Here is a 12088-nt window from a genome sequence, read left to right as displayed (position 1 = left end):
TTACATTCCTAATTTTCTTTTAATCTGTAAATTTTTGGGAGGACAGTTATTGCAAATCACTTCTGAGTTTTACCTCCTTGATCTCCAACATTTCTTTTAGCCAGAGAGCAAAGAACTCCTTAGGCTTTACATCATAAACATAAACGCATTTTTCTACAAAAGTATATTTGCTTTGGCACACCCAATGTTCATGACCAGTGAGTTTCGTAGTTAAAAGGTGAAAGGAAGAACAGCTAAATGTTTTAGTGACAGCTAAAGATAGAAAAGCTCTTGTCTTTCTCATTTGTCGACCAGAGATCAAGCAAAGTTTCAAAACTTTCTTTCCACTGTATTTCATGCTCTAAGATCATTTGAAATAATTATTGTGAACAAAACTGTCTTGAAGGGCTACTGGTAACTCTCAGAGCCTTCAGAAATGTGTTTTGTGCTGTTGGTGGTTGTCACGTTGTGTAAAAGAAGCTGGATGCAAATGCAGGTCAGTACTCTCTTTATTCAAACCAAACATAACAGAAGACTTCAAAAGACTTACAAAAGTAGGTTCAGGACTACAGACAAGCAGGAAAACCAACACAATGCAGGGTGAGCACCAAACAATGTCAGACAAAGAGCAAACTAAGGAGTATTTCTACAGAACTAAACAAGGCTTAACAAGGTTTAACTAACTATAGACAGGTGCGAACCATGATAGAATTGAGGGCTAAACCATGAAACCAGGCAGTAACAGAACTAAAATCAAAAGAGGACTGAACCAAGGAACCAGGAAGAAAATAGAGGCTTCAACTAATACTGACTCCTCAAAGGGGGGGGGGTGTGAGATAAACAAAAAGGAACAAAGAGGAGCAGAGAGGAAAAGAGAGGAAAAGAGAGGAACCGAGAGGGACAGAAAGGGACAGAAAGGGACCGAAGGGGGCAGGGCTTGACAGCGGTGAAGCTAAAAAAAAAAAAGAAGAAAAAAAACTGCCCATGTTCAGATCCTGTCTGGTCACTGTGCATGAAGTTTTTCTTTAATTTACAAGGAATAACCCCTTTGTCTTTTCACTGGTTTCCCTCATATATGATTCTTGGGATTGATCAGGTCGGTTTTTCTTGAAAACATCAATCTAATTGTACTCAAAAGTCAAACCATTTCAAAATGCTTTTCCATGTCCACAGATTTTTTGCCACCATCATTGTTCTGTTCTTTGCCAAAATGTACCACACAGACAATTTCAAGATTTCGAACAAAGTGTATACCATAAGGTAAAAAGCTACGGGTGACTGACAGTCGTGTACTTGAATTTCACTGTGTATTGAACTAATCTGGTGAATGTAGAGACTGTTGCATTGGTCTTGTGAGGGCAAAGAAATTACGAATGTCAACATTACATTGTGTAATATTAAACTGTAGTAACCCTTTTACACCCCCTTGTCTCTCTTTCACAGTTTACCCATTTTTACAGGACTTAAAAAATGTACAATACTGCTATCTTTTATTCAGAATGTCCCACTTTTTTATTATTGTTTTGGCACTGGGAAGCAATAGGCACATATATCCGGAGAAGAGTGAGTGTTCTCTTTCAATTTCTTATAACAATGTTATGGTGGTCACATTGGTGTTAGCAGTGAGATAAAAAAAAATGGAGCTGATCGTAGAGAAGACTGTGAAAAAACAGGCTCAGAGACGACGTCTGGTGAGTGAATATGACTGCTTTAAGACAGAAACGGCTTGGATGCTTGAAGCCATTTGAAATCACCTCAGGGCGGTTTTTCTTGGTGATAGACAAGGTGAGGAGTGATTGGGATTGCTGGTCTGCAAGACATTGCTACTACAGCTGTGGTGGACGGAACAATGAGATGCCACTTTGGACAGCTTGAGACAGTAGAACACCAGCACAGCTCCATGACGACCAGACGATGCGTCAGCGGAGAATGGCTGGGGGGCTTGGCAGCTGATTTGAATCTCTTGGTCCGGTAAGCTTATGACCAGTATCCTTTAGCATTCAAGATGATCTGACCCTTCAAACAATCCTTAGGTTCTTCACCTGGGGTGAATGTAGCAGCATGTGCGTCTTGCTGCCCTAACCATTCTTGAGGTGGCCCTTAATGAAAGCTGAGGCAAATGAGGCTATCCTGAGGAACACAGCTGAAGACTTCCATCCCAGTCATATAGGAGAGGTGGAGAGTGACAGAGGTGCATAAGGCTTGTCACTGTTGATAGCCTGTTCCTGCGAAGACACTGGGAAACACCAAGGAGAGTGCCACCTGCAACACACCAACCCCCTAACCAGAAAAACATCTTTCCTGGGTAGGCTCTGCTTTCTCTGCTTGCCACACAATTGCCTACAGAGCTCTCAGATCCACAATCTCCATCATCAGAGTGGGGGTGCTCCCAGAGACCACCCGACATCAACCAGACAGAAACTTTGGACAGACACTTTGGCTAATCTGCAGATGGTGACTGGACAGGCAGTGTGATTCCTGCGGTGACATCATCTGAAGGTGACCAATAGGGGCCTGTACCTGGAGAATGAGTTCTGCTTAGCTCAGACACTGGGCACATGCATCACAGGCATGGACCTCTTTGACAGAGTGACGCTGTTGTTTCTAACCAGTAAGGTGAATTCTGTTCTTAAGAGTCTGGTGGCATTGTTTTGTACATTGTGGAGAGTGATGTTGTCAGTGAGACTGTTAAAGCCTGCACATAAGCATGTGTATCCAGAAGAAAGAAAGAACAGTTTCCTGCCTTTAGAGTCAGTCTTCTGTTTAAAATTTTTATGACAGCCTTCTGCTTGCTACAGTATCACAATCTACACAGAAAACAACAGAACGCAATCATAGTCACACACATATTTTACCAAAGGTTGAAAAGATTTAGCTGTGTCATTGTACCTGTTGCTACCCTGTTGTCCAGCTGTCACCAAGGCTTTGATGCGGAGGACTACGCTGTCTTCAAAGCTGCCAGTGGTGTTTACATGAAGACAAAACTAGGGGTTCAGATAAACCTCTGTCTCCTGTCTGCCCTCCATGCTCCATTACAGTGATTCATAATATGCTGGCACGCAAACTAGAAACGTAAGTCAGTTAGGGTGAAAACGTTTGAGGTTTTTTATTCATTTCGTCATGGGTAATACAACTCGTTGCAATGATGTGTTTATTCAAGAAGAGAAACAAAATGTTTCAGTGCCTGATGCTTCAAATGATATCGTTTTGTTAAAGGTTGAGTTACGAACTCTAACATGCACCACTGGATCTTGGAATCTGTACAGGTTTATCTGACGAAGTTTAATGCTTGTCTGAATCCTTCTCCTTCTTTTTTTTTAATTTTCTTTCATGCCAAGGATCTTGGCAAGACCCTTGGCATGAGTCTTGCGGATTCACCATAATGATACCAGCTACTTTGATGAGTGTATGCACTGGAGATTCCCAGAGGGTAATAGGGACTTTGAATAGAGTGGGGACAGAGACAACAGCAAAACCATTCAGACGATTAATTTGTGCTTTCCTTTCATGTTTCTTTCTGGGTGATTGCTTTTGAGGACTGGCTGTCATTTTCTTCTGTCTTGTATTATAGGGGTAAGTTAGAGGTTAGACAGTTTATAAGTGAAAGTGATCGAAATGTAACAAGTTCTATGTCAGATATTCAGAAATGTATAGTTTTTCTTCTTGTTGTGGATTCATTCTGATGTATTACAACATTTTTTGCAGTCAGGAGTCTAACCACTACAGTTTTCAGGCTAGTAAGGTACATTAATTTTTTATTTGATGCTTGACTGATGCTAAACAAACCAGCTGACAGATACTCCACCATCAAATTACAGTTTTAAATTACAGTACAAATTTCAACACTCGGTATGTAGTCAATATATATCCATAGTATATACTTGAGTGCCAGATATGGCAAATTTACTGTCTGCATGAAAAACGTACATTCAATTTTAAATTACAGAACATTATATATATATATATATATATATATATATATATATATATATATATATATATATATATTTTACACTTCTTCGAAATTTCCAGTGTCTCAGGAGGACTAGGGTACTCTTACAATTTACAATTTTGTTATTTGGCGAACGCTTTTAGCCAAAGCGACTTACAATCAGTGCATCAGTCAGATTTCTAATACCTCTTACTTGGCATTTAACAGTGGCAGCTCAAATGAGGTTCCTGTGGAGCAAGCAGAGGGAAACCTGAGAGTTCAGATTATGGACAATAAACCTGAGAGCACTGAGAAACTACAGTCCTGACAAGTGTCAGATAACCTTTCACCTCACTGACTGTAACTTCACACACAACTTTACAAAAAGTGTTGTTTTTGTATTATTTTGGATTTTCAATTATTTTGAATGATTTTACCTTTGAGATATCAGTTGTTATGACATTACCAAAATCAGAATCAAAATCAGAATTTGCTTTATTGCCAAGTAGGTTGCCCCTATAAGAAATTTGTTTTGGTATGATGGCACTCCATACAGTACAACATTAAAGTGCAATGAGTAGTGAAAGCAACAAGTACTGTAAAACAGAGAAGGAGCAAAGGACAGTAGTACTATAAAGGCTATAATGTAATATATTACAAGAGGTAGGGGAAAAAAAAAAAATATATATATATATATATATATATATATATATATATATATATGTATGTATGTATGTATGTATGTGTATATATATACATACACACACACACACATATGTGTATGTGTGTGTGTGTGTATATATATATATATATATATATATATATATATATATTTATATACAGAGAGAGAGAGAGAGAGACTCTTGAAATATACAATATAAGATGTGCAAGTAGAGTTGACAGAGGACTTAACATTATAAATAATGTAGACATAGTGTAAAAGATGTGCAAAAAAGCGTTAGTATGTGTAGAGAGTCAGTAGGGGGAGGAGGGGTTAGGGGCAGAGTCTCTGTTAGCGGAGGTCAGTGGGCGTGTTGGTGAGTTCAGCTGCTGAGGGGAAGACGCTGTTTTTGTAACGTGTGGTTCTGGTCTTGACAGACCTCAGTCGCTTGCCGGAGGGTGGTGTTTTGAACAGTCCATATCCGGGATGGGAGGGGTCAGCCCCAATCTTTCCTGCCCGCCTCAGGGTCCTGGAGGCATGCAGATCTTGAAGGGATGGCAGATTGCTGCCAATCACCTTTTCTGCAGAGCAGATGATACGCTGCAGTCTGCCCTTGTCCTTAGCAGTGGCAGCAGCACACCAGACAGTGATGGAGCAGGTGAGGATGGACTCGATGATGACAATGTAGAAGTGCACCATCATTGTCCTCGGCAGGTTGAACTTCTTCAGCTGCTGTAGGAATTACATCCTCTGCTGGGCTTTTTTGATTGAGGGAGCCAATGTTCAGCTCCCACCGGAAGTCCTGGGAGATGATGATGACCAGGCAGTGGAAGGACTCTACAGTGTTGACCGGGGATTCATGCAAAGTAATGGGGGTCTAGATTGTTCTAGCTACACCAGGTTACCAGATGATCAATTCGCCACCTGCAGATGGTCTCATCCCCACCAGAGATGAACCCAATGAGGGTGGTGTCATCCTCAAACTTCAGGAGCTTGATGGAATCATGACTGGAGGTGCAGCTGTTAGTGTACAGGGAGAAGAGCAGGGGGAACAGGACGCAGCCTTGAGGGGATCCAGTGCTTATGATCCGGGGGTTGGAGACATGCTTCAGAGTCAGGACCGGCTGCTTTGCGGGGGTTCTGACGCTTAAGTGTCTTGTTGATGTCCCTCTTGTTATAAGGAGGGTTGTTGTGGTGGAGAGGAGGGGGAGGGGCCATTCAAAGCGAGGGGATGTGTAGTGGTCCCAGCCTCCATTGTGGTGCTGGGTGGTTGAATAGCAGTGCCAGTGGGCTGGAGCTAATGACTATGCATGCCGGGTTGGAGCTAATGGCTGTACACAGTAGGCTGGAGCTGATGGTTGTGCACACTGGGGGTGGTGTCAGGACTATCCCTTTGTCTTTCAAATCGACAGTAGAAGTTGCGTAGGTCGTTAGCCATGCTCAGGTTGTTGATGGAGGGGGGGGGGGTTCTGGGCTTGTAACTGGTGATTCTGAGTCCTTTCCAGACAGAAGCAGAGTCATTGATTGAGAATTGTTGTTCTAATTTCTCAGAATACAGGCGTTTGGCTTCCCTCGCCACCTTGCCAAACGTGTATTTTGCCTCTTTAAACCCATCCCGGTCTCCACTCTTGAAAGTTTTTTCCTTCTCCAAACGTAGCCGTCTGAGTTTAGCTGTGAGCCAGGGTTTGTCATTGTTTTAACTCACCCTGGTGCGTGTTGGAATACAACAGTCTTCACAGAAGCTGGTGTGTGACATCACAGCATCAGTGTACTCATCCAGGCTATCGTTTGCAGACCTAAAAGTGTAATGTTTCAATTAGATTTACATTTATATGTGACCTGGCGATACCATTCAAGGTAATTTGGAGGGTCATAAAAACAATCACTGTTCACTAGAGAGCAGTATGTTTGCAGAGCATTATAACATGGGGTTAAGTGCACACTGTAGACTTTTATACTTTTTTTTCATTGCATATTATACAATCATGGATTGTGCAATGATTTGACAAACCAGATATGTCAGAAAATGTGATGTAACTAAGTCCTTTCTCACTGGCTGTCAATTTCAACAGTTTACTTTCTCAACTGTTTTCTTAGTCTTGAATCTCTTTCCCACTTTTGTGGTGGAATATGTAGGATTTGGAAACAAGTGGTTAATCCAATGCTCAGAAAGACCCCCCAAAATAAAATTTATAAAGGAACACCGTTAAAAAAAAAGTAGGCCTCCTTCCTGTAAACAATATATTCAAATCATAATAGAAAACAATTAGGAATGCGGTCAAAATTAAATGACTAGAAGTCTTTAAAATCTGTTCTCACCATACCAGACTTAAACTGTTGAAAAATATGACTGAGGGAGCACATCTAATCTATCCTTCCACACCTAAAGCAGTACTTTTTGGCTTTTTTTTAAGTATAACAATCTGACAGATATTGCTTTTTTTAAGCATAACAAATTACTGCACCCTCAATGTTTGACAAACTAATTAAAACGCTCTTTCAACTCATAATACATGGAATGTTCCCTCGCATCCTGTTGGTGGGCATCAGGTTACTTAAATAAACTGAGTTCCATCAGAATGTCTCAGCCTCACAGCCAGTGTTATAATACAGTGAATAGCTACACAAACTACACATGCATCTTAAAATAAATATATATTCCAAACAAATATGTGGATCAAAGTGATTATGTGAGCCTAAACGTTGCAAACTAATGTTGTAATGTTATACCTCTTAAGTCAAACAGTCTAAAATGATGACTGTGCTTTAGAAAAAAAAAAAAAAAAAAGGGCTCATTTGATTATGTTTCGTAACTGTGAGGTAGAGGTGTAAATACACAGTAATAACAGTACATGGAACACGATCAGTTACTCTGTTTAATGAGAACAGACATTATAAGCACTACACGTTGCCTATGAAGAAAAAGCCTGCATTACATTTCTGCCATGTCATTTCTACAAGCAAACATAAAACGTTCCTTGGAAATATAAACAGGACCTGGTTACATTCTGTTGTCAAGGAAAATTAAAGTCACTACAAAAGAACCAATAATTTTCTGAAAGGCACATGCTGTGCAGCTCTCCAAATGATTGTGTGGTAAATATATTACTTTCAAACCAAACATAAAAAATTAGAGGTACTTATCTATATATTTTAGTTTAAAATTAATTAATTTGGTGCATTTGTGATACAGTCTTCCAGTTTTGACATAGTCTCCAAAATGAACTGTGAACTGATTTAAATACAGGTTGGTTTTTTGCTTGTTTGTTTGTCTACTTTAATTATTTCAATCATCCACTGTAAAAGCATCTGGTGTGTAATGGCAAAATTCCAAACAATTCAGTGATGCCAGGTTAACATTATCTGTTCTAAAAGCTTTACAAAACATGTAGTGTTCCAAACAAAGAACATTGACATTAACAGCAAACATTTTATCAAGCAAACACTTTTAATTGAAAATTACATAAACATGTGCTTTAAGTTTGGTTTTCAAAAATACGATTTCTTAGACTTTGTAAGCCAAATCTACGTGACTGGAAGTGACGTACTTAAAAAGCCATCTCCAGTATCTCTTCAGATAACAGTCAAATTAGCTAAAGCTGTCATCTCTCACTCTGCCTGTAGGGGGCTTCATACACAGCTTTCAAGTCCCTTTTTCTTTTGGCGCATCTCAAGTAGGTGATCTATCCTGGCAGTTCAGCTGTCTATGTATGATTTTCAACAGGCCTTATATCACAAAATAATCCATAAGAGCTTTAATGGGTGCTCTATGAGCTTTGCTCGAAAGCATCTCTTTCTTAAGTATGGAGTTGCTGAGAGACTGAGAATATCCTCCCATTAAATTTATTTTTTAGCATGCAGCTTCAATGTTCTATGAACTAAAAATTCATATGGAATACCCATATAATAATGTCCTGTTGGTGGATATGAGGGCCAAATATATAAAATGAGTATCATTAAAATGGTTCAACCTCATAGCCAAGTTTTAAATATGGTGAATGATTAGACAAACTACATGTGTTAAAACAAATATGTATTTCAACTAAACAGTGGACCAAAAGTGATAAAATGACCCTATGTGCTGCAAACTAGACTAGAGTTATACTTCAGCAGCAAGTTTGAATATAAAAGAGAGTAACCATTCCATTTGTTTCCTCTGGTTTTCTGTCTTCAAACTGTCCAGTGGAGAATTTTGATTGGAACCACATGACTATATGATCTGTCTAACTTGGGTTGGATTTCCTCTATCAGACGCTGTCATTCCATATCCAAAAAACTGTGTACATCATTAGAAGACACCCTGTATCAAAAACCACACATGCTAAAATCCACTTATATATACACACACACACACAAACACCCACACACAACATCACACAAACAACAAAACAAAAAGCAAAAAAACCCAAACTCGTTACCACCAAAAGTGCAAAACAAAATCCCCCCCCTTCTAAAAACAAAACATAAAACGATCTTCTCTCTCTCTCTCTCTGTCTCTCTTTGATAAGCAGGAGAAGAAAAAAAAAAAAAAAGAACACATTCTTCATAAAAATGATATAATCTACCATCATAGCAGCCTAAAAATAAACTTGAAGCAAAATAAGGTGCTTTTAGCTTATGCCTGCCCAGTGGAGGATGTGACTGGCAGCCAGGTGTAGGAAATTAGAGGAGACCTCAAGCTGACAGGTTATTAGCCAGCTCAATGAGGGCCAGGGCACCATGGAGACGCTCCCTCTGCTCCTGGAGCCGTCGTCTGGCCGCCCCACCTCCGGTACCCTTATCTTCCTCCACATCTTCCTCCTCTTCTTCGTCTGACTGCAGGAAATCCATGGGGTCTTGTTGTTCCTGGTCCTCCATCACATTGGCCTTGTTGAGGGTTTTGCCCTTACTGGGAGGAGGGGCCCGCTGCTCTCTTGTCTGCCAATATCTGAAAACACAACAGAACATGGTTTTATTTACATCTTTTTTGTTTTTTTTTTCACAGGCTGTGACCTTTTCCTCCAACTACACAAAAGTAAGAAATAAATGATATCACATTTAACTTTGCAGTGGTTACAAGTCATATATACCTATTATTCTCAAATTCTGCTGCCTAAAACTGTTTTAATTCTATTCCTGTGTACACTCTCTTAGTGGCAATATTTTCTGTTGTCTTAACCATGTTTCCCCACTCTCACTCAAGCTGGACTTACTTTGCCAGCCATTCTGCCACAGCCTTGTTATCAGCCCCCTGGGACTTCCCAGGGCCCCCTGTAGGCTCCTCCCTCCTCAGCCTGGCATAAGGGTGCTTGGGGCAGTGGCGGTTGGCATGGGTGAAGCGACTACCACAGCCTGTCAATGAGTAAGGAGATTAATTTCAGTTGTTTTATCTACACTGTTATAATACTGATGTATTAATGTTAGTCACTGCCTTTAAGGAAACTATATGTAGGAATATTATTATTATGTATAATGATCACTTTTCAAAACTTAAATATAGATATTCAGAATACACACAAACAAGCAAACAGCTCCACACTTCACTTATTACAATGTAAGGTAACCCTTATAGAGCAATGTAAGAACACAACTTTGTCTTGTGAACCATGCTGATCCTAATATGTGGTGTTTTGGTGATGTTCTCACACCTTTCTCAGAGCAGACAAAGGGCTTCTCTCCTGTATGGAGACGCTGGTGGGTTTTCAGCTGGCCACTCTGGACAAAAGCTTTCCCACAGTCTGGGTAGTCACAGAGGTAGGGTCTTTCTCCTGATGTATGAAAATAAACACCAAATGAATACATTGAGCTGGAGGTAGAAGAGAAACACCACTGATTATACAGAAACTGGTTATTGAATTCAACGTACCTGTGTGTGTGCGTTTGTGTGCCTGTAGCGATTTTTCTCTGGGGAAGACGCGGTTGCAGATGTTGCAGCGAATGCGACTGGTAGAGTTCTCACCTTCATTAATCAGCTCTCGAACAGTATCAGCGCGAGGGCGCCCGCGCCGTATCCCATCTTGACACTGGTCAACACAATGTGCACGTGTATTTAAGAATGAGAACTCCACTGAATAACAAACAAATTAAGCATTATAGAAGGCTGGTTATCGTGATACTTATTAAAATATAATATTGCATAAATCTGAGAAGTCTTCCTTCTCGTTGTATAGGGAAACTCATGCATTAAACCTCCTCTGCATGGTTTTCACGCAAGCAATCATAATTTATTCAAATAAACATCATATAATATTATTTTTGGACTAAATGCATAACTAAACATATTCATATAAGACTTTGACCAATAAAGTACGGCATGGCGTTATAAGACTTATTGTTGTTTAGTTTCGATTTACGTCTGCGGCGATTTTTCTAGAATTGTAATGTCCGGTGAATTTTTGGCGCGCATATCTGACGTCATTCAAAACCAGCTGCTACAGTAGGAAGTGGGGTTTAAAATCCATCATGTTACACCCCGTGCGCGGGCGTTTTCCCCCAATTTTCCCTATAGCTTTTTGCATAGTATTTTCACAATGTTTTCAGACCATATGGGAACACAACAATCACAAATACAACTAATCATCTTTTGACGATACGATACACATTCTCTCATTTATTTATTAATAAAAATAGGACTTTTGATAACAACTTAGCTAGTGTCTAAAACAAGGCCTTACAAATGCCTGTCTTGCCTGCTTTATTTATTTATTTTACAATCCGTATTATTTGATGACAAAAGTGCTTATTAAGTTTGCAAAGCTTACAAGTCATGTTCGTTTTACTTATTTAAAGCTGAACGTTACGCTATTTATTTCCAAAAATGAGTGAAACGACCTGTCGGACAACACTAATGCAAAGATGATGATAGTTTTCATTGGATACTTTTACAGTTACTTTTTTCTCGGAGATGAATTGGGGCTGTTTAACAACGTTAGATTTGGCCACCTTACAGCAGAGTATCCTACCTTCATGTGATCGGAGTCTGTAGCAGAACTGTTTCGAGTAGGAGAAGCGGCACCATTTCCCGATCCAGGACTAAGGGTAACATTGTGTGCATTTTCACCCCATCTCCACGGATAGACCATGAAATCGCTGAATCCTGGACTTGTAGGCATAGCTGAGTCCATAGCCTTGGGTTTAATTGGAGTTGTCTTGATGACGGACACAAGAACTCTTTTAGGTGAATCATTACAGAAAATAACTTGAGGATGTTTGCTGTCAGCCATCTTTTCCAATTAACAAAAGATCGCAAAACAATACCGAAAACCAAAGAGATACAAACCTCTTTGAGGTATTTTGTTCCCTAATCTCAAGAAAAATGTCAGTTCTAGAAAAAGTGAGTCACACAGATGCAATCCACTTCAGCTCCTTAACCGAGTAAGTTAACTTGCTGTATGTCCAGAGTCGATTCTTTGATCTTGCATTAAAATATCGTTCATTTCCAAAACGGTTTGCAGCTGTACTTCAACTCCCTCCTTAGTGACTCATACAGTGAACGTTCTTTCCGATTCTCTCAATGTCACACTTCTCACTGTTATCCG

At 39.8% G+C, this 12088-nt stretch overlaps 1 protein-coding gene across 1 annotated transcript; it reads right to left on the bottom strand.

Moving 5' to 3' along the window:
• Window positions 1–9245: 9245 nt before the first annotated feature.
• Window positions 9246–11773, bottom strand: znf367 (zinc finger protein 367). The gene is made up of 5 exons (XM_030789020.1): window positions 11513–11773; window positions 10417–10573; window positions 10199–10318; window positions 9764–9902; window positions 9246–9498 (listed from the first exon to the last, which is right to left on the bottom strand). Exons 1-5 carry the CDS (start codon window positions 11771–11773, stop codon window positions 9246–9248), a joined length of 930 nt encoding a protein of 309 aa, XP_030644880.1.
• Window positions 11774–12088: the final 315 nt, after the last annotated feature.

This window comes from Chanos chanos, chromosome 1 (genome assembly GCF_902362185.1).
Source record: "Chanos chanos chromosome 1, fChaCha1.1, whole genome shotgun sequence".
NCBI classification, from domain to species: Eukaryota; Metazoa; Chordata; class Actinopteri; order Gonorynchiformes; family Chanidae; genus Chanos; species Chanos chanos.
The sequence above is the reverse complement of the archived record's forward strand: the minus strand, read 5'-3'. Positions and strand labels throughout refer to the sequence as shown.